The following is a 25,804-nucleotide window of genomic DNA, read 5'->3' on the forward strand; positions in this document are numbered from 1 at the left end:
TCCTGCCAAGAAAGTTTACAAAAAGCAAATCGAGATTCTGTTTTCCCATCTCTAAAACAACCCCCAAATGGTATCAAATCTCCAGTTAGTTCGGGGGGGGGTGTGTGTCCCAATTTTCCAACCACCATAGGTGGACAATGAAGAGCAGAGAACAATTCTTGGGTCTCAATCTCCCCAAAACAGCATCCGAGAAGACAAAGGCGTTTTTGACCTCAAAAAGACCCAGTCCCACTTCGTTACTCCCTTTTCCTTGGGAATCCCATCACTAACTCACCTGAAAATGCTCCCTATAGGTATTATTTCTCCCCTTCAAAAAACACCCCGGCTCCCTCACACCACATCCCCTTTGTCTCTTGAGGATGTTGTCACCATGATAAAGATTGGGGGTGAGAACAAGCAGACAAGGACAGGGTGCATCCCTTCCTGCCACTCAGGCCTGTCCTCCCCACCCAACACCAACTTGCCTACTTGTCAGGTCCAAGGCCCAAGGCCCAGCTGAGCACTGCTCATCTCGCACTCCTCTGCACAGCTCCTGCCAAGAAAGTTTACACAAAGCAAGTTCAGGTTTTGTTTTCCCATCTCTAAAACAACCCTCAAATGGCAGCGAGCCTCAAGTTAGTCTTCTCAGTGTGTCCAAGTTTTTCAGCCACCGCAGTTGGATGCTGAAGAGCAGAGGACAATTATTGGGTCTAAATCTCCCCAAAACAGCATCTGAGAAGACAAAGGCATTTTTCAACTCAAAAAGACCCAGTCCCACCTTGTTGCTCCCTTTTCCTTGTAAATCCCATCACTAACTCACCCGAAATTGCTCCCTACGGGTACTTTCCCCCCTTCAAAAAACAGCCGGGGTCCCTCACACCACGTACACTTTGTCCCTTGAGGATGGTGTCACCATGATAAAAAATTTATTTTCATCTCATTTTGGAAATACAGTGACTGTGACTATGCCCCTTCATTCTTGATGATCCCTGAGGTGGATCTGGCCATGACAGATGAGATCCCATCTCTGGTAAAACCCCTTCTCGCACTGGGAGCAGCTAAAGGGTCATTCACCTGTATGGACCCGTTGATGTTTCTGCAAGCTGGAATGGTCACAGAAGCTCTTCTGGCACTGGGGACACGTGTAGGGTTTCTCTCCTGTGTGGATGCGTTGATGCTTGATGAGCCAAGTGTTCCAGACAAAACTCTTCCCACAGTCAGGACACACGTAGGGATGTTCACCCGTGTGGACCCGGAGGTGACGGTTGAGGTTTGAGCTGCTCGTAAACTTCTTCCTGCATTTGGGACACACGTAGGGTTTTTCCCCAGTGTGCACATGTTGGTGACACATCCAAGCGCTGCTGCTACGGAAGCTCTTCCCACACTCCAGACACATGTAGGGTCTCTCCCCCGTGTGGGTCTGGCGGTGTTTATTTAATGAGGACTTGTCAGCAAAGCTCTTCCCACACTCCAGACACGTGTAGGGTCGGTCACCCGTGTGGAGCCGTTGATGTTGCCGCAAACCAGAGCTATGTCTGAAGCTCTTCTGGCACTGGGGACACGTGTAGGGTTTCTCTCCCGTGTGGATGCGTCGATGGCTGATGAGCCAAGTGTTAGAGACAAAGCTCTTCCCACAGTCAGGACACGTGTAGGGACGTTCACCCGTGTGGTTCAGCTGGTGCCGGCTTAGTCGGTATTTCTGGAGGTAACTCTTCCCACACTCCAGGCACCTGAAGGGTTTCTCCCCTCTGTGCATTCGCTGGTGCCGGGCTAATTGGAAGTTTTGAGTAAAACCCTTCCCACACTCCAGACACCTGAAGGGTCTCTCCTCTGTGTGGATTAGCTCGTGCCGCGTCAAAGTTGATCTCCTGTTAAAAGTTTTCCCACAGTGGTGGCAGTTGTAGGACATGGCACCGGGACACGAGTGTCACCGTGGGACCAGACACGAGGTGACTCCAACAGGGGAACACCTATAGGGCCATTTGCCTCTGTGGATGATTGGAGATGGGCTGGTAGGATCCTGACCCTTTCCTGGCTTCCTCACCAACAGCAAGGTCTCCAACATGGACTGGATGATGTTTCACCAAGGTTGAGCCATGACCAAAAGCTCTCCCACACTCAGGGCACCTGGATGGGTCCAGAAAGCTGAATTTTGGTTCAAGCTGTGGCTTCCATCGGGGCACTTCCAGGGTTTTCAATGGTGCAGGGGTCACATCAAACCCTCTGGAAGAAAATGGGATGCAAGGTGAGATGGGGTGTTACCCATGCAATTGGACACCCCCACATACACACTAACTGGGCTGTAGGGACTGCACTGGCACCGCAGAACACTGAGGTGGGGGGACACTGGATGCAGGGTCTCTGGGGAGTGCTGGGGGTCTCAGACATTCCTGGGATGACTTGGGCTCCTGCCATTGCACCCACCTTCCTTGAGGTAATTTGGGCATCCTCCCATTGCAGACCTGACCACTCCTGGACTGATGTAGGGGTCCTCCTGTGGGAGAACACACCTGGTAGATGTCTATGATGTGCTGGTTTGGTTTGGTGTGGGTGTTGGGGGGAGGGAGACATGGGGTGGCTCAGGTGAGGTCCCCCAGCTCCAAAACCTGCAGCCACAGCTCTGGCCAAGGCTGAGGCATCAGAGACCATGGATGGGCCTCTGCCACTGAGATAGGAAAGGAGGGGAAACCTGAGAGCAGGGGAGAGGGGGAGGTGGAGAACTCTGTGGAGACCAATGAGAGCAGCGGTGGGAGCAGCGCTGGAGCAGAGATACCAAGGGCGGGGAGGAAGGAGGGGGAGCAGGTGCCCGAGCAGAGTTTCCCCTGCAGCCCGTGAAGGGCCACGGTGGCACAGATGTGGACCTGCCCCCGTGGAGCTGCAGAGAAGCCCGTGGAGCCCAAAGAAGCCCGTGGCTCTGTGGGCAGCCCACGCTGCAGCGTCTGTTCCTGAGGGGGAACAGGGAGGGACTCGTGTTGGAGGGTTGGTGAAGGACTCTCTCCCGTGGCAGGGACCCCGCGCTGGAGCAGGGAAAGGCTGTGAGGAGTCCTCCCCAGGACGGGGAAGGAGCAGCTGAAAACAGCGAGTGACCAACTGGCCGGAAAGCCCCTTCCCTGTCCCCCTGTGCCGCTGGGGGGAGCAGGGACAGAAACGGGGAACAAAGGAATTTGGGGCCGGGAAGCAGGGAGGGGTGGGGTGAAGTGTTTGAGCTCTGCTTTTTGTCCTCCTTGCATTTGATTAGTGATAAATCGAATTGACTTTTTCCCCAAGTTCAGTCACTGACCATAATAGGTGAGCGAACCCTCCCTGTCCTTGTCTCGACCCAGAGGCTTCTACTTGGTTCTTGTCCTCCCCATCCCACAGAGGGAGGGCAGGGGGGGGTGAGTGAGCAGCCGCCTGGTTCCTTGTGGTGGGTCAGGCCCAAACCAGGACACAATCACAGCCCCCACACCACGGGGATGAGTTGGGGTCCCGTCTCGTACCACAAACCTCCCCGCCCGCCTCTCTTTGTGGAGCTCGCACCAAGTGTGGGGCTATTGGGATAACCCCCCTCACTCCCCACCCCCGGTACCTGCAGGGGGGGCACAGCCCAGCCCGGGGGGCGATGCTCTCTCGGGCACCAACTGGGGGGTCCCGGCTGCGGAGCGAAACCTGCCGGGAGCTGCAGCGCGATGGTGGGAAGGGCAGGAAATGAAGGGGCGGGGCCGAGGGGGGCGGGGCCTGGGAGGGGTTGGGGTGTCCGGGGCAGGGGTGGGAAGTTTGGGGGAGCTGGGGGGTTGTTACACGTGTGTGTGTGTGTGTGTGTGCACATGTGTGTTCATGTCCGGACATCAGTGCGCACTGACACAAAAGCGTTTCAATTCCAGGTAAGATTGTGTCATGGGAGGAACATCAGGTTTGTGTCATGGGGGGAGGGGACACGTCCCACCTCGGTGCCGCTGATCCAGCCTCAGGAAGCTTAGATCTCCAAGCTATCCCCGCCCCTCTCTCTCCTGGTTTCAGCCAGCGTGAAGCCAATTTTCCTTTTCCTGATGGTTTTTCCTTCAGTCAGCTCTTTCAGCAGCAGCGAGTGTTCCAGCCAGGGGCTGATAATAATGCGATGTTTATGTTAGAGATTCCAAGGTCACGTCTTTGCCCTGTGTCCTCAGGCACAACCGGGAGGGGCAGAGTCGTGTCTATGACCCCCCGGGCGGGCCTGGACCTGCCGAGCCCTCCCAGCTGGAAAAGAAGCTGCATCCCAGGAGCCACACGCCACGCAAGGGTAAAGACACACACACACTCCAACTGTCCTGCCGGGCTCAACTCCCCCCTCCCTCTCCTTTGATCCACAACCCTCTCTCGGAGACAACGCCTTAAGGACACAGCACTTTTTGCATCCCCTCCCCGAAGGACACATGACTTCCCTGATCTAGCCCTGGGAGCCATTTGCCAGTTTTACATTTTCCCTAAACCTCATCCCACAGTTTGTGTTAACCCTTAACAAACCGGTTAGTTCGTAAACTACTGTCACCGTTTGACTCAGTTTGACAACAGTGCTCTCAATCCCCTCCCCCTCCCACCCAGGTAGGGAAGGAGAGAGAGGAAAAAAAAGAGAGAGGGACTTGACTAGATTGAAAACTGAACCGTGCAGCTTTAATTAGAATACTAATGTGTGATATGAGAGTGTGTGTATATATATATATATACACAAAGGTGTGGGTAGAAGCCTCTTGCCTCCCCCCACCCCCAGCAACTCCCCCAGCACTCCCCTCAGAAGAGACAATTTCGAGGAATCCCGGAGCTGCTGCTGGAGAAAGACAGAGAGTTACGAGGGTCAGGAGGGCTTGAGGTCAATGGGTCGATGATGATGGGCAGATGGTGTTTTCCCAGACACCGACCACAAACAGAAGAGAGAGAGAGAGAGAGAAGAAGGAAGGCAGACAGAGAGGCAAAGCGAAGCAGCGAGAGAGCAACGCAGGAAGGAAGGAAGTTTTCTTCTGTCATCTCTGACCTTCCCCTGAGCCTACGTAGATATATGGGATGGAATATCTCTGGCCAGTTTTGCAGTTTGTCTAACCCAGCCTCCCACGGGGGGGCCACAGATCCCCCCGCAGTGTCTGAGCCGGCAGAGCAAAGGCACGACCTTGAGGGCCCAGCAATTATAAAAACATTCCAGAGTCTTATCAACCGAGCAGAACACGCAGTTGCTAGTTGAAGAAAGCTCACTGAAAAGAAAAAAAAGGAATCAGCAAAAGAAAAACTGGCTTCATCCTGGCTCAAACCAGGACAACTACACATTGGTGTCAGCAGCACTTTGTGGGAATGCTGGGGGTGCATTCTCACTGCTGCTCTAAAACACGGTTCCGCAGCGGCCCTTCCTCTGTGAGGGGCGAACGCCACGTGTGACCCTCGGGCTCATTCAACAACCCCTCCAAACTGGGGGCGGGAAGTCGCGGCAGCACCTGAGAGCTGATCCACCCCTGGCATCGGCTCGTGACACCACCAGAAGTGCATTGCTTAAAAACTTGTCGATTGTGGTTTTACCTTCTTCTCTATCCTCCGATTTGAAAAGATATTGCTGAATTTTCCCCAGGCTCACATTTGGTTTCAGTTCTACTACTACTGGGGAGGCATTCTTTGCCCTTCCAGGTATTTCTGTATCCCAACCCCCTGGATACACCTGGTCCATGAATTCCTGAGGAACTTCAGGCTCGCTTCATTCTGGATCAATGCTGGACTCCAAACATGAATTAAATTTTCTTCATCAACTTCTATGGTAGCTTTTCCTTTTTCCACAACAATCTTGGCTTCCATTAGTTCCAGCAAGTCCCTTCCCAAAAATGATTTAGGAGATCCCAGTGTGTACAAAAATCGATGAATTCCAACTTGTTTTCCCAGTTTATATTTCAATGCTTGTGTAAAGCCTTAGAGATTGCATCTTCTAGTCCAAATTTTATCCATTCTGGATATAATGTTTGAGACTCTATCACATCATTCAGATCTCAGTCAGGGGCACAGGTTGATCTGCCTCTGCAGTGAGTGTTCCTGCTGATATTTGAGCCTGGACTTGAGTACAACCAGTTTTTATGACCAAGTCTTTTTCTGTTTCGGTTAAAGCATCCAGCATGAAATCGATGTCACTCCAATCAGGGTCCTTGTTTTAGCTCATGCTAAAAGGGACCTTTAATCTCGCTGGCCCCTCAACTGTCACTTCTGTCCGAGCGGTGCTGAAGTTACTGGACCTGCCAGTTGTTTGCTCCAAGGTCTGGCAGTGACAGGAGAACATTTCTCCATTGAGGAGGAATCATCATTCTTTTTTTTTTTTTCTTTTTTTTTTTTTTTCTAGGACCATCATCTCCCTTAGGGGGGTTTTCAAACCCTTCTGACAATGGTGCAGGTAATGGCGGTGGGGGTACGAAATCTTCCAAGCTTTCATCTGTTGTGCTTAGAACCCGGTTTTTGGTCAAAACTACCTTATCTCAGGGCACAATCACCCTGTTTGTTTGTTTGTGAGGGTTTTTCTGACACCCATATAGTCAGGATAGCCTTTGAATGATTTCAGTGGGTCCATCCCTGGCTGGGAGCCTGTTTGCTTCCACCGGGTATATAACCAATCGATAAGCTCCTCTTGGAAGCACAAACACACACACACGGGCAAGTTTTAACTTCTACTAAAATATCAAAAAGAGCAGCAGAGAGTGGGAAGAGATGTCGTAAATACCCCAGGGAATATGTGTGTATGAGAGCAATAACAGAGAGGGTGGTCACGAGCCCGAGCCTTTCCCTTGCGGGTCAAGGAAAGTGAGTGCAAGTGAGGGGCCAATGACACACCTGACGGGAGAAAGTGTTAGAGGTGAAAGGTCTGAATGGTGATGTTGTGCTCACGTCCACAGGGACTCAGGGGCTTGAGGCGAGTTGTGGCAACAGTGGCAGATCCAGCGTAGGTGCCAGCAGCTGCAGGGACAGCAGGGGCTGCGAGGCTGCAGCAGCTGCTTCCTTCGTCCTTCTGATGCCTCTGGCTGGCAGCCCAGCTACAGTGTGCCTGGGCACACAGGGGACTGCTCCTTCTGGACTCTGGGCACAGCACGGGTGGCAGGGCCACTCAGCGCTATCGCCCTGAAGAGCTTTCTTCCCATGATCTCAGGAGCGCTGGAGAGGCGAGGAGCCTGAAGAGCTGTTTTCCTCCCTGGACTCGGGTCTGGTGGCAAAGTCACAGCCTGGGGTGGTCTCAGCGAGGGCAGCTTTCAGCTTGGTTCCCTTTCTTTGGTTTTCCTTCTCCTCTCTCTTTTGTCTCCTTTTCTTCTCTCTCCCTTATCCCAGGACCAGCGGGCACTGGGCGCTGGATCATTATCGGCCTCGCGTTCCTTGCTTTGCAGTCTTAGGCTGCAGCTCCCAGGTCTACGTGCAGCTCGTGATGAAGTCCCAGCCGTGGCCCCCACCCTGCAGTCTTGCCATCGTTTCTCCTTTAGTTGTATCTTCTTTTTTCTGTTACCTCTCTCTATTACAGTCAATTTCAGTGAGAGACAGACTTTTGGAGGCCACTTCTCCAGCCTTCCCCCCGTGGCTCTCACTGAGTTGATCCATAATAACTTCTTTGCGTTCTTCTCTCTGTTTGAAAGTTGCTTGCAAAAATTGCAATTATGTATCATAGAACACTTAGCTACGTGAAAAGTTTCAAGCATGTATCCATGAAAAAAGAGACATAACACTTTAAATACTTTGCATGAACATTAACCAGTGCATTCAAGAACATGGACAAACGTTATCTCAAAAAGCACCTTAAACGTCTATTCTGCTTTTATCCCCTTTTCCAAAGATCTCACCACTCTCCTGTTTGACATGAGATGACATCTGGACATAATACATGATATAATAAAAGTTAAGAAAATAATTCCAACACTTAAATAAAACCGATCCCCAACTCCTCCTAGAAAAGAACACAAAAACAACAAACCAAATCCCAAAAACAACTGGGCCAGTTGACCCCTTCCTAAGTCTGGACAGGAACATAAGCAGCTTCTTCAATTTGTTTTGCTAAGTCTTTTATCATTTGAATAACTTGGTTTCATTTCTAGCAGACTCCCATTTTTGATTCAGATTCCTATATGACATGTTCCCTTCCAGAGTTTGGGGAGAAGTCGAGAAGTTAAATATCCAGACTTGCTGACCTCAACATATCCATTAACTCCTGACATTCAAAAATGTTGCTGATATTTTGTTCCCAATTAATAAAGTGGTTCTTATGCCATGGCTCGTGTCTTAGTTTATGAGCAGTAGGTTGCACCAAGTCGGGTGTTGTAATTGGGATCCATTGTGCCAGCATCAACACTCTGAGAACTCTTCTGTTTGGTGCTACCGTGATGTTACTGTTCTGTGCTGAGGAATGACCAGTTCCTGATACACAGTATGACTAGATCCCTCTCCGGGGGGTGGGCAGTCCTCTTTTGAGTGGTCTGTGATAAACACCGTTTCTCAGAGTTCCAGAGTGTTACCAGTGTAACTACATGATATCTATTATTTACAATACATGAAGAACAGATCCAACCCAAGGAATTCCAAAGTGATAGCTACTTACATTCACTGCAGTTCATTCCCCAGTAGATCCTTTTCCAAGATTCAGGTGAGGAAAGGGTTAAGCTCCAGAGTGGCTTTCTTCAGTTGACAGGTGGATCTCTAAATTTAGGCAGGTCTGTATCATTAGTCATTATGTTAATTAGCAGAAACAGTCCAGTTAGTGCTAATTTTGTGTTGTTTTCCTTCCTTGTCAAGTGCTTTCTCTATTTTGCTTGATAGGCACGTTTAATATGAAGTTAATTTTACCGATATTGGGTAAATTCACTAAAACAGTTTGTGCTGGGTTGAGTGTGACTTCCTTGTTGATTGAAGTTTCTGAATCTTTCACCCCGGGCTTGTTAGCAACCAGGTTCGGGGGTGGGTGGAGTAGAACGCATTTGGTGCACCCATTCACTCCCCAGCGATTGTTTACAATCGTTAAGGCTTTATTCAGCCTTTCATCCCACCGGGATGTTGGGGTTTTAAACTGCTCTTAATGAACCCGTTGGTTCTTCCCACAGTCCCGTCAGGCTGCGGGTAGGAGGGAGTGTGGAGAGTCCATTTAACACCTTCACTCTGGGCCCACTGCTGGACAGTGTGTGCGGTGCAGTGAGATCCCTTGAATTCTTCGTGGCTTAGGTAATATGACAAATGTTTTCCTAAGACATGGACAGCGTTGTTCCCGGTAGCTTTTGAACAGGATTCTGCATGTGTTAAACCTGAGATTACCTCCACAGCTACAAGGACATAGCATTTTTCTTTTGACTTGCTAAAGAGACCAATAGAATCAATTTGCCAAGTCTCCCACAATTGTTTATTACCCCTTCTATGCAGATTCTCTTTAGTGGGGGGGTGTTTGCATGTGGATACAGGAGTTTTGCACATTGCTTTGCTAACAGGCCAGCCCCTGCCTGGGCTTCTTTATACAGGCCTGAGTGACCCCTTTTGCAACCAAGCCATTCAAGCAATCTTCCCTGCTCCTTTCCTTCCTCTTGCATTAATGCTTCCCTTACTTCAATCACGTTTATTCTGGAGAGCTCATCTAACCCACTGTTCCATTTTGCTGCCTCACTTTTGATGTTAGCCTGGTGGGATGGAACCCACCCTACAGAAAAGTGAGGACTGGCTCGGGCTATTTCAAGTATTCTTTTCCATTTATCAGTTTCCCATACTGAGACATTGTTTACCTTCCAATCCTTCATCTCCCAACATGATATCCATTCTGTACACCCTCGATACACCACTTTTGGAGGCCAGTTCTCCACATCATCCAATTCCTCTCTCGACTTAGTGCACCTCTGACCTACACTACATGCCAAATGACAGCTTTTCAACTTGCCTCCTCCCTTCAATCACTCCTTTTCTAATGCCAACACCATTTCTAATGTCCAACTGAAATCACAGTCCCTTTGCCATTCCAGATGGTTCCTCAGAGTGAAAGACATATCTGCATATCTGACCTCATCCCGCTTTCCTTCCTACATGAACTGTAGCAATGCATTACATTCCACAGTGTCAGTCTCAGGCCACTTAACACCATTCTACAACTGTCCTGGTTTAAACCAGGATGAAATTAATTTTCCTTTTACTGATTTTTATTTTCCTTCATTAAGCTTTCTTTTAACCAGCCACAGAGCCTTCCAGATAAAGCTGATAAGAGAGGAATGTTTCTCTAACTGCTGAAGCTTCAAGGTCACATCTTCACTCTGCTGGCTCAGACACTACGGGGAGATCTATGACCCCCCCGGGGAAGGCTGAATTAGAGAGAGCAAAATTGGCCAGAGATCTTCCATTCCATATATCTACATGTGCTCAGAGGAAGGTCAGAGATCACAGAAGACAATTTCCTTCATGCTCCTTCTTCCCTTCTCCTCCATCCATGGCCGTCGTTCAGGGAGGGCTCCGTCCATCCATCACTGTCAACCCCCAGGCTCCAGCTCTCCTGACCCTCATCACTCTCTGCTTTCTCCAGCAGCCGTTTGGGATTTTTTGGGACTGTTCCAGTTCAGGAGATGCTGTGGGAGCTGCTGGGGTGGGGGGAGGTGAGAGGCTTTTGCAGATACCTGAACATATTTGTATATAATTGTATATATTTTCTTACATCATTCATTAGTGTTTAATTAAAGCTATGTAGTTTAATTTTTAAATCCAGCCAAGTGTCTCTCTCTTTTCCTCTCTCTCCTTCCCTACCTGTGTGGGAGGGGGAGGGATCGAGAGCATTGTTGTTGGACCCGGTTCAAACGGTGACAACAATTTTGGCGCCCAACATGTGGCTCGATTTTAAGCCCAGATTATGCATTTTCACTAATTGGGAGTGTTCAAAATTCCACCTCTGATGGGAGGAATCCCTCAGATAGCAATGGGCAACAGCTCTGCTGAATTTCCTGATGGGTTGAAAACTGAACAGACACTTTCTGCAATGAATCTACTGGATCTTTTTCCAAACCTGCAACTGTCCATGTGGTGTGCGGCCGAGAGCGTTCTGCTCTGTGGAGCTGCTCTTGTGATTGTTGTATGGTTTATTGACAGAACTGTAGCCATCATCAACTGTATAATTATCAGCCTAGTGAGTCTAGGGGTTATGATACTGATCTTTCTGGGGGCACTGTATGTGTACAGTTACAGTACAAATCCTAGAGGTACAACTCCTAAAGTGAACAGCACAGTCCATGTTGGTAACAGCAGTTTCTGGTTCAATATTACCTCTCCATTTTCTTTTGAGCTGAATCTCCCAAATCTTGATCTGAATAGCACTGTTGCAGTGGGGATGCTTCTGCTGAATGTTTATAATGTGTTGTGGATACGTAGGGTGAGGTGTTGCTCCACTCACTGCCACTCCCCCACAGGCAATGCTGCTGCCACTGCTGCTGCCACCACCACCCCTCGCACTGCTACAAAAACAGCTGCTTCTACAAAGATGAAGTCCACTCCCTTTTGAACCAAGCTAGTTCATCCTGTGACCAGGAGCAAAGAAAACGCAAAACACTCCCGTCTGAGACAAGCAGAGTTTCTTCGGGCAACGATGGAGACTGAAACCAAGGAGGCAGAGAATTCTAAATCAGTTGATGGAGCAGGTACCTCTCAAACAGATAACAAATCAGACCGCGCTCAAGCAGATAGAACAGCAGGCCCTCCTCAGTCAGATGACAACAATGATCTTGTCCAGCCTTTCTCTATGAAAGAACTGTGCCTCATGAGAAAGGACTTCACCCGCACTGATGGTCAGAGAATTCTTCCTTGGTTGCTCCGATGCTTTGATAGTGGGGCTGAAACCTACAATGTGGATGGGAGAGAAGCCAAGCAGTTGGGATCCCTGGCCAGAGATGCTGGTATTGACAGAGCACTTAGTAGTAAGATGGGAACTACCTCCCTGTGGGACCGACTTCTTTCAGCTGTGAGAGAGAGAGACCCCCACAAGGGAGACATCGAATGGTGCTGAAGCAGAACACTCACTCTTGAGAAAGCCATCACATACTTGAGAGAGATAGCTGTGCAAGAGGTGATCTATGATAAGGATGGACTGACAAATCCTGATGATGTTCAGTGTGACACAGTGTCGCAAGCCGGTACCGGGGGCTCCCGGCTGTCAGGATACTTTTGCAACTCCCCCTCCCGATGTGGAGGGGTTTGTGAATGAGCCCGAGGGTCACACGCGGCGCTGCCTCTCATGGAGGAACGGCCACCGCGGGGCCGTATTTCAGGGGAGGAGTTAGAAAGCACCCCCACCCCACCACGCTCAGAAATTGCCTCTGAAGCCGAGGTTTGCTGCACAAACTGATCGGTTTATTAAGGGTTAACACAAACCGAGGGATGATGTTTAGGGACAATGCAAATGTGAATGGCTACCAGGGATATCAATATGTGTGTAGTGAGCAAGTGTCCTTTAGGGAGGCGATGCAAAGGTGCTTTTAAGGGAGAGGGTTAAAGACCAAAGGGAGGAGGGAAGGAGGGAGGAAACCCGAAGTCAGTCCTTCTTATGAGGTCGCGCTGTGTGTGCGAGTATGAGGAAAGGAGAGTGTGTGTGTGTGTGTGTGTGTGTGTGTGTGTGTGTGTGTGAGATGATGTTCCCCTCCGGCGACTTGTCCAGCGTCGGTCGGTGGCCGGAAGGCAGGACGGCAGGTCCGTGGTGTCGGAGGGGCAGCCTCTCGGCAGCGGGTGCAGCGGCCGCTGGTTTCCCCTCCAGTGGCAGCAACACGGGGAGGGGGCTCCAGCCCCGACCCCAGGGCTCGGGACCCCGGCACGCTCGGCGCTGAGGCTCAGGCTGGACCCGGGGCAGGCAGGCAGGCAGGGTCCCAGCACCAGTGTCCGCAGCAGGGGGGTGTCCCAGGCAGAAAGCGTCCGAACGGGCCTCAGGGAGGAGGGAAGGGCCCACCTGCTGCCCTCGCCCCTTTGATACCCCCTGACCCACCTGTCCAGTCAGTGTCACTGCCCAGAGCCAACGAGCGTCCATCAGCCCCACGTTAGGGCGGTGACTGCCAGGGGCACAGGGTGGCTTGTCGCCCATCCTTTCTGTCCCAGGCCACAGCTGTTGTTTTGGGTTCAGTTGTCCTTGAGAAGCAAGTCTGGTTTAGTTCCTTAGCTGGGATTGATCAGGAGAGGCCTTCGCTGGCTTAAAAGGCATTTTGTTTAGACTGATGTGGGGAAGAAAATAACAGTTTCACACACACACAACTGTTCCAGAGGTTTGCACAGGCTGTACCAGCAGCACATGCTCAGATATTCTCCTTCATGGGATGCTTTGATGATTACACAAGACCAACTGTGCACCAGATAGCTTTCAATGCACAATAGTATGGAGACATAATCTCTCATTCCCATCAGTTGCACACCTCATCTAGAGACAACTGGTCACGTCTTGCAGACTTTAAGAAGAGATGTCCTACGAGACAGCAGCGAGAGAGACAGGACCCACTGTGACACCACCTGTGGTCTCTCTTGCAAAACTATTTTAAAGAGGACATGAGAGTCTAGGACAGGAAACCCACTGATATTCTCCAGATACATGTGCAAGAGCTACTAAACAGAACAAAGACAGGAGATAGTTCCTCCAAGTAGAAGGCTGCACCAGTCATCACCCAAGATGGTGCATCAAACTCTAATGTTTCACCTTAGAGATGCCCTGCCTCCAGTCAGGAGGAGGAGAGGGGCAACTGAGTTTACTGGACTGTGTGGATTCGGTGGCCTGGCACATTAGGACCACAAAGGTACAAAGCCCTGGTGGACACCGGTGCACAGTGCACACTAATGCCATCAAATCATAAAGGGACAGACTCCGTCACTATCTCTGCAGTGACAGAAGGATCTCAACAACTGACTGTTGTGGAGGCCGATGTGAGCGTCACTGCTAAGGAGTGGCAAATGCACCCTGGAGTGACTGGCCCAGCTGCTCCGTGCATCCTTGGCATAGACTATCTCAGGAAAGGACAGTTCCGTGACCCAAAAAGGCACCGGTGGGCCTTTGGTAGAGCAGCTGTAGAGACTGAGGACACTGAACAGCTGTGTACTTTGCCTGGCCTTTCAGATGACCCTTCTCTAGTGGGGCTGCTGAAGGTTGAAGACCAACAGGTGCCAATTGCCACTTCAGTGGTGCATAGATACCAATATTGCACCAACAGATTCTGTGATCTCCATTCATAAGCTGATCTGGCTGTTAAAGAGCCAGGGAGTGATCAGCAGGACTCACCATTCAACAGTCCTTTCTGGCCAGTGCAAAAGCCTGATGGCCAGTGGAGGCTGAGAGTGGACTATCGTGGCCTGAATGAGGTGACACCACCACTCAGTCCTGCTGTGCCAGACATGCTAGAACTTCAGTCTGAGCTGGAGTCAAAAGCAGCCAGGTGGTGTTGCCACTGGTGGACATTGCTCATGCCTTTACTCTGTTCCTCCAGCACCAGAGTGCAGGCCACAATTCTTGCTTTCACCTGGAGGGGAGTCCAGTAAACCTGGAATCGACTGCCCCAGGGGTGGAAACACAGCTCAACCAGTCACCATGGATTGATCCAGACTGCACTGGAGAAGAGTGGAGCTCCAGAACACCTGCAGTACATTGATGACATCATTGTGTGGGGTGACACGCCAGAAGAACTCTTTGAGAAAGGTAAAAAGCTCATCCAAATCATTCTGGATGCTGGTTTGCTGTAAAAAGAAGCCAGGTCAAGGGGCCTTCACGAGAGATCCAGTTCCTGGGAATCAGGTGGCAAGATGGGCATCGCCAGATCCCAATGGATGTGATGAACAAAACTACAGCTACAGCCCCACCATCTACCAAAATGGACACTCAAACCTTTTAATGGGCTGTTGGTTTCTGGATAATGCATTTTCCATGTTACAGTGAAATTGTGAAACCTCTCTGTGAGGTGACCCATAAGAAAAATGACTTTAAATGTGGCCCTGAGCAACAGAAAGCTTTTGAGCAGATCAAAAAGGAGATGGTGCAGGCAATGACCTTTGGACCAGTTCTCACAGGGCCAGACATCAAGAATGTGCTCTACACCACAGCCGGACACAAGGGTCGCAACTGGAGCCTCTGGCAGAAAGCACCAGGGGAGATTCGAGATCGACCCTTGGGATTCTGGAGCCGGAGCCACAGAGCTTCTGAGGCCAACTGCACAACAGCTGAGAAGGAGATACTTACAGCATATGAAGGAGTTAGACCCCCTTCAGAAGTGATGGGCACTGAAGCTCCTCCTGGCACCCAGATTCCCAGTGCTGAGCTTCGTGTGCCAGAGTCACCTTTCTCCTGCCCATCATGCCACCCGTGTGACTAGGAGGAAACGGACTGCCTTAAGCACCCAGCGAGCTCCAACAGGAAGATTTAATCATCCACGTATCATAGAAGCAATTCCAGAGTGGCCAGAAGGCACACACTTTGAAATGTCACCACAAGAAGTGGTGAGACGGGCTCAAGAAGCTCCACCATCTGATCATCTACCAGAGACTGAGAAGCAATTTGCTCTTTTCAGCCACGGCTCCTGTCGTCTTGTAGGGACCCGCCGGCAGTGGAAAGCTGCCCTGTGGAGTCCTGCACGACCAGTTACACAAGCAGCTGAAGGAGAAGGTGAATGGAGTCAGTTTGCAGAGGTCAAAGCCATCCAGCAGGCTTTGGACATTGCTGAGTCAGAGGGGTGGCCAGGACTCTATCTCTGCACTGACTGGTGGATGGCAGCAAATGCCTTGTGGGGTTGGCTAAAGCAGGGGCAGCAGAACAACTGGAGTGAAAAGGTCAACCTGGTTGGGTTGCTGAGCTGTGGAAGGACACTGCAGCTGGGATAGAGAAACTGGTGCTGAAAGTGCGTCATGGAGATGCACACGTGCCTCTGAGTCGAGCCACTGAGGAACATGGACACAACCAACGAGCAGGTGAGGCTGCTCAAGTGTTCCAAATGGACTTAGACTGGGAACATGAGGGTGAGCTCTTTTGGCTCGATGGGCCCATGACACTTCAGGTCATCAGGGCAGAGATGCAACACACAGATGGGCTCGTGACTGAGGGGTGGACTTCACCATGGACACTATTGTGCAGGTGATCCACGACTGTGAGACATGTGCTGCAATTAAGCAGGTGAAATGGTTGGAACCTTTGTGGTATGAGGGGAGGGGGTCACAGTACAGGTTTGGGGAGGCCTGGCCAATTGACTCTGTCACACTGCCTCAGAGCTGCCAGGGCAAGTGGTGTGTGATTACAATGGTGGAAACATGTACAGGATGGTTGGAAAAATCTCCTGTGCCTCGTGCCACATCTAGGAATACCATCCAGGGCCTTGAGAAGCAAATCTTGTGGAGACATGATACTCCAGAAGAATTAAGTCAGACAATGGGACTTATTTTTAAAAAAACTCTTGTCACTGACTGGGCTAAAGAGCCTGGTATTGAGTGGATCTACCACATCCTGGACTATGCACAAGCCTCAGGGAAAGTTGAAAGGTACAATGGCTTGTGGAAAGCTACCCTGAAGACAACGGGTGGAGGAACTTTCAAGAACTGGGACAAAAATTTGGCAAAGACCACCTGGTTAGTTAATACCAGGGGATCCATCAGTCGGGCTGGTCCTGCTCAGTCAGACCTTTTACACCCTGCAGATGGGGATAAAATCCCTGTGGGGTGTGAAAGAAACCTGCTGGGTAAAAGTGTCTGGGTCTATCCTGCTTCAGGCAAAGGGAAACGTGTCTGGGGTGTTGCTTTTGCTCAGGGACCGGGACATACCTGGTGTGTGATGATGGAGGATGGAGAAGGACAATGTGTACCTGAAGGTAACCTGACTCTGGGGGAGAATCCTTAATTTGACAGCTGGTAAAATATAGAGCCTATATGTAATATATGGCATGGAATAAGGGGTGGAATGTCCTGGTTGAGCCAGGATGAAGCCAATTTTCCTTTTACTGATTTTTTTTTTTCCCTTCAGCAAGTTTTTTTTTAACTAGTCACAGATCCTTCCAAGTAAAGCTGATAAGAGAAGAATGTTTTTCTTACTGCCGGGTCTTCAAGGTCACATCTTTACTCTGCTGGCTCAGACACTACAGGGAGATCTCTGACCCCCCGGAGGAGGCTGAGTTAGACAGACAGCAAAACTGGCCAGAGATCTTCCATTCCATAGAGCTACGTGAGCTCAGGGGAAGCACAGAGATCCCAGAAGACAACTTCCTTCCTGCTTCTTCTCCCCTTCTCCTCCACCCATGGCCGGCATCCGGGGAGGACTCCATCCCTCCCTCACCGTGGACCCCCAGGCTCCAGCTCTCCTGACCCTCATCACTCTTTGCTTTCTCCAGCAGCCCTTTGGGATTTCTCGGGACTGTTCCAGCTCAGGAGATGCTGTGGGAGTTGCTGGGGGTGGGTGGAGGCAAGAGGCTTTTGCTCATATCTGAACATATTTCCATATAATTGTATGTATTTTCTTATATCATTAGTGTTTAATCAAAGCTGTGTAATTTAGTTTTCAATCCAGCCAAGTCTCTCTCTTTTTCTCTCTCTCCTTCCCTACCTGTGTGGGAGGGGGAGGGGATTGAGAGCATTGTTGTTGGATCTGGGTCAAATGTTGACATCAGGAATGTGCAAAACATGTCCCCAAATGCCTGTAGTTTCCCGATCCCCCTTTCTACCTTTCTTGTAGATGACTGTTAGGTTTGCTACCCTCCAGCCCATCGGCACCTCCCCAGTTAGCCAGGACCTCAGGTAAATTATGGAAAGTGGCCTGGAAATCCCATCTGCCAACTCCTTCATCACCCTTGGATGTAGCCCATCTGGTCCCAGACACTTGTGTGAGTCTAAATGGCTTAAGCAAGTGGCTGCTTAAAAGAGAGTTCTCTGAAGGAAAAATATCAGTAAAAAGAAAATGGGCTTCATCTTGGCTAAAACCTGGAGAGTGTTGATGTGTATGAGCCCTTCAGGTTGGTCTGTCCCACTGTGCTCAAGTGAGGCTGCTTGAGAGTGGATTATCCAAGTGGCAAATCCAAAGCAGTGAGAGGGAATTGTGAGGTGACTCATTAAGGCCACAGGCAGAACAAGGAGGGGATGGGCCTTGGTAACAGCACTGACATCAACAGCCCTGCAAGAGGGGTTAATCTTACAGCAACACAAAGGGCACAATACACAGCACATCTGGGGATGTTTTCACCCCTCCCCAAAAGGTGAAAGTCACCATATCTCACCCAAGGAGGTGAGCCTGCCTGGGGGAAGACGACAGGATCAGGCCCATCGACCAGTCCCAGGGGAGGGGCTCTTCTCTCCCCAGACAAAGGATTGAAGAAGGAATTTATTGCTTTTTGTTGAGGTGGGATTTAGGTCGTAACTAGTCTATTCATTGGCTTCTTGCAGACTAATAATGTTTATTAATTAGGAAGAAGGTAAGGGAGACACCCAATGTGTGTGCAGCCTTGGCTGCACTTCACAAGTCGTGCTCAGTCCACCCTGCAGTCATTAGGGACCTGGGTGTGAGACCAAGCAGACAAGGACAGGATGCATCCCTTCCTGCCACTCAGGCCTGTCCTCCCCACCCAACACCAACTTGCCTACTTGTCAGGTGCAAGGCCCAAGGCCCAGCTGAGCACTGCTCATCTCGCACTCCTCTGCACAGCTCCTGCCAAGAAAGTTTACACAAAGCAAATCCAGATTCTGTTTTCCCATCTCTAAAACAACCCCCAAATGGTAACGAGCCTCAAGTTAGTCTTCTGTGTGTGTCCCAGTTTTTCAGCCATCACAGGTGGACATTGAAGAGCAGAAGACAATTCTTGGGTCTTAATATCCCTAAAACAGCATCCAAGAAGACAATGGCATTTTTCACCTCAAAAAGACCCAGTCCCACCTTGTTGCTCCCTTTTCCTTGTAAATCCCATCACTAACTCACCCTAAAAAAACTCCCCGTGGTTATTTCTCCCCCCTTCAAAAAACACCCCGGCTCCCTCACACCACATCGCCTTTGTCTCTTGAGGACGCTGTCACCATGATTAAGACTCTGTTTTCATCTCATTTTGGAAATGTGGTGATCTTGACCGTGCCCCTTCCTTCTTCGTGATCCCCGAGGTGGATCTGGCCATGACAGATGAGATCCGCTCTCTGGAAAAACCCCTTCTCACGCTGGGAGCAGCTAAAGGGTCATTCACCCATATGGACCCGTTGATGTTTCTGCAAGCTGGAATGGTCACAGAAGCTCTTCTGGCACTGGGGACACGTGTAGGGTTTCTCTCCTGTGTGGATGCGTTGATGCTTGATGAGCCAAGTGTTCCAGACAAAACTCTTCCCACAGTCAGGACACGCGTAGGGATGTTCACCCGTGTGGACCCGGAGGTGACGGTTGAGGCTGGAGCTGCTTGTAAACTTCTTCCTGCATTTGGGACACACGTAGGGTTTTTCCCCAGTGTGCACATGTTGGTGACACATCCAAGCGCTGCTGCTACGGAAGCTCTTCCCACACTCCAGACACATGTAGGGTCTCTCCCCCGTGTGGGTCTGGTGGTGTTTATTTAATGAGGACTTGACGGCAAAGCTCTTCCCACACTCCAGACACGTGTAGGGTCGGTCACCCGTGTGGAGCCGTTGGTGTTGCCGTAAGTTGGAGCTGCAACTGAAGCTCTTCTGGCACTGGGGACACGTGTAGGGTTTCTCTCCCATGTGGATTCGTCTATGGCTGATGAGCAAGTAGTTCCAGACAAAGCTCTTCCCACAGTCAGGACACGTGTAGGGACGTTCACCCGTGTGGATTCGCTGGTGCTGGTTTAGTCGGTATTTGTGGAGGTAACTCTTCCCACACTCCAGGCACCTGAAGGGTCTCTCGCCTGTGTGGATTTGCTGGTGCCGGGTTAACTTGGATTTGTTAAGAAAACTCCTCCCACACTCCTGACATCTGAAGGGTCTCTCGCCCGTTTGGAGTGGCAGGTTCTGGGTTATAGATGATCTGCTGAGAAAATCTTCCTTGCAGTGCTGGCAGTTGTCAGACCTCTTCTCACCTTGGGAGCAGCTACAGGTTTGGTCATCTGTATAGAGCTGTTGATGCCTCCAGAAGTTGGACCTGTGTCTGAAGCTCTTCTGGCAATGGGGACACATGTAGGGTTTCTCTCCTGTGTGGATGCGTTGATGCTCAATGAGCGCAAAGTTTGTGGCAAAGCTCTTCCCACACTCCAGGCACCTGAAGGGTTTCTCCCCTCTGTGCATTCGCTGGTGCCGGGCTAATTGGAAGTTGTGAGTAAAACCCTTCCCACACTCCAGACACCTGAAGGGTCTCTCCTCTGTGTGGATTAGCTGGTGCTGGGTAAAACTTGATCTTCTCTTAAAAGTTTTCCCACAGTGGTGGCAGTTGTAGGACATGGCACCGGGACACGAGTGTCACCGTGGGACCAGACACGAGGTGACTCCAACAGGGGAACACCTATAGGGCCATTTGGCTCTGTGGATGATTGCAGATGGGCTGGTAGGATCCTGACACTTTCCTGGCTTCCTCACCAACAAGGTCTCCAATATGGATTGGATGATGTTTCATCAAGGTTGAGCCATGACCAAAAGCTCTCCCACACTCAGGGCACCTGTATGAGTCCAGAAAGCTGAATTTTGGTTCAAACTGTGGCTGCCCTCAGGGCACTTCCAGGGTTTTCAATGGTGCAGGGGTCACATCAAACCTGCTCTGAAAGAAAATGGGGTGCAAGGTGAGATGGAAGGTTACCCAAGCAGTTGGACACCCACACACACATACTTAACTGGGCTGTAGGGACTACACTGGCACCACAGAACACTGAGGTGGGGGGATACTGGGTGCAGGGTCTTTGGGGGGTGATGGGAGTCTCAGCCACTCGTGGGATGACTTGGGCTCCTGCCATTGCGCCCACCTTCCTTGAGATTATTTGGGCATCCTCCCATTGCAGACCCAACCACTCCTGGACTGATGTAGGGGTCCTCCTGTGGGACAACACACCTGGTAGATGTCTATGATGTGCTGGTTTAGTTTGGTGTGGGTGTTGGGGGGAGGGAGACATGGGGTGGCTCAGGTGAGGTCCCCCAGCTCCAAAACCTGCAGCCACAGCTCTGGCCAAGGCTGAAGCATCAGAGACCATGGATGGGCCTCTGCCACTGAGATAGGAAAGGAGGGGAAACCTGAGAGCAGGGGAGAGGGGGAGGTGGAGAACTCTGTGGAGACCACTGAGAGCAGCGGTGGGAGCAGCGCTGGAGCAGAGATACCAAGGCCGGGGAGGAAGGAGGGGGAGCAGGTGCCCGAGCAGAGTTTCCCCTGCAGCCTGTGAAGGGCCACGGTGGCACAGATGTGGACCTGCCCCCGTGGAGCTGCAAAGGAGCCCGTGGAGCCCAAAGGAGCCCGTGGCTCTGTGGGCAGCCCACGCTGCAGCGTCTGTTCCTGAGGGGGAACAGGGAGGGACTCGTGTTGGAGGGTTGGTGAAGGACTCTCTCCCGTGGCAGGGACCCCGCGCTGGAGCAGGGGAAGGCTGTGAGGAGTCCTCCCCAGGACGGGGAAGGAGCAGCTGAAAACAGCGAGTGACCAACTGGCCGGAAAGCCCCTTCCCTGTCCCCCTGTGCCGCTGGGGGGAGCAGGGACAGAAACGGGGAACAAAGGAATTTGGGGCTGGAAGCAGGGAGGGGTGGGGTGAGGCGTTTGAGCTCTGCTTTTTGTCCTTCTTGCATTTGATTAGTGATAAATCGAATTGACTTTTTCCCCAAGTTCAGTCACTGACCATAATAGGTGAGCGAACCCTCCCTGTCCTTGTCTCGACCCAGAGGCTTCTACTTGGTTCTTGTCCTCCCCATCCCACAGAGGGAGGGCAGGGGGGTGAGTGAGCAGCCGCCTGGTTCCTTGTGGTGGGTCAGGCCCAAACCAGGACACAATCACAGCCCCCACACCACGGGGATGAGTTGGGGTCCCGTCTCGTACCACAAACCTCCCCGCCCGCCTCTCTTTGTGGAGCTCGCACCAAGTGTGGGGCTATTGGGATAACCCCCCTCACTCCCCACCCCCGGTACCTGCAGCGGGGGCACAGCCCAGCCCGGGGGGCGATGCTCTCTCGGGCACCAACTGGGGGGTCCCGGCTGCGGAGCGAAACCTGCCGGGAGCTGCAGCGCGATGGTGGGAAGGGCAGGAAATGAAGGGGCGGGGCCGAGGGGGGCGGGGCCTGGGAGGGGTTGGGGTGTCCGGGGCAGGGGTGGGAAGTTTGGGGGAGCTGGGGGGTTGTTACACGTGTGTGTGTGTGTGTGTGTGCACATGTGTGTTCATGTCCGGACATCAGTGCGCACTGACACAAAAGCGTTTCAATTCCAGGTAAGATTGTGTCATGGGAGGAACATCAGGTTTGTGTCATGGGGGGAGGGGACACGTCCCACCTCGGTGCCGCTGATCCAGCCTCAGGAAGCTTAGATCTCCAAGCTATCCCCGCCCCTCTCTCTCCTGGTTTCAGCCAGCGTGAAGCCAATTTTCCTTTTCCTGATGGTTTTTCCTTCAGTCAGCTCTTTCAGCAGCAGCGAGTGTTCCAGCCAGGGGCTGATAACAATGCGATGTTTATGTTAGAGATTCCAAGGTCACGTCTTTGCCCTGTGTCCTCAGGCACAACCGGGAGGGGCAGAGTCGTGTCTATGACCCCCCCGGGGGGCTGGACTGGAAGGACAGCAACACCGACCACAGCATTCCATTCCATTCCATTCCATTCCATTCCATTCCATTCCATTTCATTCCATTCCATGTATCTACATAAGCTCAGCGTAAGATCAGAAATCACAGAAAACAAAGTCCTTCCTGCTTCTTCTCCCCTTCTCTCCTGTCTATGGCCAGCATTTGGGACGACTCCCTCCATCCATCTATCCCTCCATGTATTCATCCATCCATCCATCCATCCATCCATCCCGTTGACCCCCAGGCCCTTGCACTCCTGACCCTCATCACTGTCCCCTCAGCTCCTGGCTGCTCTGCCCTCTCTCCAGCAGCTCTGGGACATTTCGGGGCTGCTCACAGCTCAGGAGATGCTGGGGGAGCTGCTGGGGGTGGGGGGAGGCAAGAGGGGTTTGCACATTCCTGAACACACTTGTGTAGAATTGTACATATTTATTTTATCATGAGTGTTTCATTCAAGCTGTCTAGTTTAGTTTTCAGTCCAGAAAAGTCTCTCTCCCTCATTCTCTCTCTCCTTGCCTACCCGGGTGGGAGGGGGAGGGGATCCAGAGCGTTATTGTCGCTGGTTCAGTTGCCGATCCTGACTCAAACCGTGTCACCCTTCACCGAACAAGGTCCCTAACTGGAAGCAGAGGATGTGGGTTCAGGTAAAGCTCACCAGAAAAATCTCTTTCCAACAACAAAGTGGACCTCCCTCCTGGGAGGATTTTTGTAACCATCTCTTGTGCATGTGCAGTGAAACAGAGAATCATTTTGATCAGTTCGAAGAAATGTTTTCCATGTTCCGAGTTGATCATGAACATGTCGTAGGTCTAGATCAGCCAGATGTGGTGAGTAAGATTCATGCAGGACTCTGGAAGCTGTTCCGCAGACATGCAGCCCTGCACTGAAGAATGCTGTTTCTTGAGCTCCAACACCAGTCTGAGAGAGTTTCTTTGGCTGGATTTTATGGTACCAATGGGATGGAATTCTGGGGTTGGAGAGGGATGAGGATAGGATGGAATTCTAGACTTCCTGAGGTTGGATCAGGGGCACCGAAGTGGGACGTGTTCCCTTTCCCCCCAATGACACAAACCTGATGTTCCTCCCATGACACAATCCTACCTGGTTTTGAAACAGTTTAGTGTCAGTGCGCAGACACGTACACAGATGTACACACACACACGTGTATCACCCTCCCGCTGACAAACTTCCAACCCCTGCCCCCAGACACCCCAAACCCTTCTCAGGCCCCGCCCCCCTCGGCCCCGCCGCTTCATTTCCTGCCCTTCCCACCATCGCGCTGCAGCTCCCGGCAGGTTTCGCTCTGCAGTCGGGACCCCCCAGTTGATGGACTCCTCACAGCCTTTCCCTACTCCAGCGCTGGGTCATGGGCCCATCGAGCCAAAAGAGCTCACCCTCATGTTCCCAGTCTAAGTCTATTTGGAACACTTGAGCAGCCTCACCTGCTCGTTGGTTGTGTCCATGTTCCTCAGTGGCTCGACTCAGAGGCACGTGTGCATCTCCATGACGCACTTTCAGCACCAGTTTCTCTATCCCAGCTGCAGTGTCCTTCCACAGCTCAGCAACCCAACCAGGTTGACCTTTTCACTCCAGTTGTTCTGCTGCCCCTGCTTTAGCCAACCCCACAAGGCATTTGCTGCCATCCACCAGTCAGTGCAGAGATAGAGTCCTGGCCACCCCTCTGACTCAGCAATGTCCAAAGCCTGCTGGATGGCTTTGACCTCTGCAAACTGACTCCATTCACCTTCTCCTTCAGCTGCTTGTGTAACTGGTCGTGCAGGACTCCACAGGGCAGCTTTCCACTGCCGGCGGGTCCCTACAAGACGACAGGAGCCGTGGCTGAAAAGAGCAAATTGCTTCCCAGTCTCTGGTAGATGATCAGATGGTGGAGCTTCTTGAGCCCATCTCATCACTTCTTGTGGTGACATTTCAAAGTGTGTGCCTTCTGGCCACTCTGGAATTGCTTCTATGATACGTGGATGATTAAATCTTCCTGTTGGAGCTCGCTGGGTGCTTAAGGCAGTCCGTTTCCTCCTAGTCACATGGGTGGCATGATGGGCAGGAGAAAGGTGACTCTGGCACACGAAGCTCAGCACTGGGAATCTGGGTGCCAGGAGGAGCTTCAGTGCCCATCACTTTCGAAGAGGCTCTAACTCCTTCATATGCTGTAAGTATCTCCTTCTCAGCTGTTGTGCAGTTGGCCTCAGAAGCTCTGTGGCTCCGGCTCCAGAATCCCAAGGGTCGATCTTGAATCTCCCCTGGTGCTTTCTGCCAGAGGCTCCAGTTGCGACCCTTGTGTCTGGCTGTGGTGTAGAGCACATTCTTGATGTCTGGCCCTGTGAGAACTGGTCCAAAGGTCATTGCCTGCACCATCTCCTTTTTGATCTGCTCAAAAGCTTTCTGTTGCTCAGGGCCCCATTTAAAATCACTCTTATTTTGGGTCATCTCACAGAGAGGTTTCACAATTTCACTGTAACATTTACATGTAACATGTAGTACATTCTCCAGAAATCAATAGTCCCTAAAAAGGTTTGAGCATCCTTTTGAAAATAATTTTTCAAAAGACCCCACAGGTGGCGTCGCAGTGGGTCCTGTCTCTCTTGCTGCTGCCTTGTAGCAGGACATCTCTTCTTAATGGCTGCAACATGTGACCAGTTGTCTCTAGGAAGAATCTGGAGTTTATCTCCCCATCTGTTTGGCATCTTATTCTTTCTGTCAGTCATTTGTTCAATGACTGAGGTGTGGAACTTATGGAAATCAGATACTATGTCTCCATACTGTTGTGCTTTGAAAGCCACCTCATGCACAGTTGGTCTTGTGTCATCATCAAAGCATCGCATGAAGGAGAATATCTGGGCATGTCCTGCTGGTGCAGCCTGAGCAAACATCTGGAACAGTTATGTATCGCACAGAACATCATCAGGATTTGTCAGTCCATCCTCATCATAGATCACCTCTCGCACAGCTATCTCTCTCAAGTATGTGATGGCTTTCTCAAGAGTGAGTGTTCTGCTTCGGCACCATTCGATGTCTCCCTTGTGGGGGTCTCTCTCTCTCACAGCTGAAAGAAGTTGTTCCCACAGGGTGGTAGTTCCCATCTTACTACTAAGTGCTCTGTCAATACCAGCATCTCTGGCCAGGGATCCCAACTGCTTGGCTTCTCTCTCATCCACGTTGTAGGTTTCAGCCCCACTATCAAAG

General features: G+C 51.1%; 1 protein-coding gene across 1 annotated transcript in view; it reads right to left on the minus strand.

The window, feature by feature from the left end:
• Window positions 1-867: 867 nt before the first annotated feature.
• LOC127396196 (zinc finger protein 850-like) overlaps window positions 868-25,804 on the minus strand; it is a 183,446-nt gene continuing 158,509 nt past the window's right edge. The window contains 2 exon segments of the mRNA XM_051643815.1: window positions 868-1,867; window positions 19,078-20,617. Of these exon segments, the coding sequence (XP_051499775.1) occupies window positions 953-1,867; window positions 19,078-20,304 (2,142 nt within the window). The 5' untranslated portion in view covers window positions 20,305-20,617 and the 3' untranslated portion in view covers window positions 868-952.

The sequence above is a fragment of the Apus apus genome, unplaced genomic scaffold (genome assembly GCF_020740795.1).
Source record: "Apus apus isolate bApuApu2 unplaced genomic scaffold, bApuApu2.pri.cur manual_scaffold_30_ctg1, whole genome shotgun sequence".
Classification (NCBI taxonomy): domain Eukaryota; kingdom Metazoa; phylum Chordata; class Aves; order Apodiformes; family Apodidae; genus Apus; species Apus apus.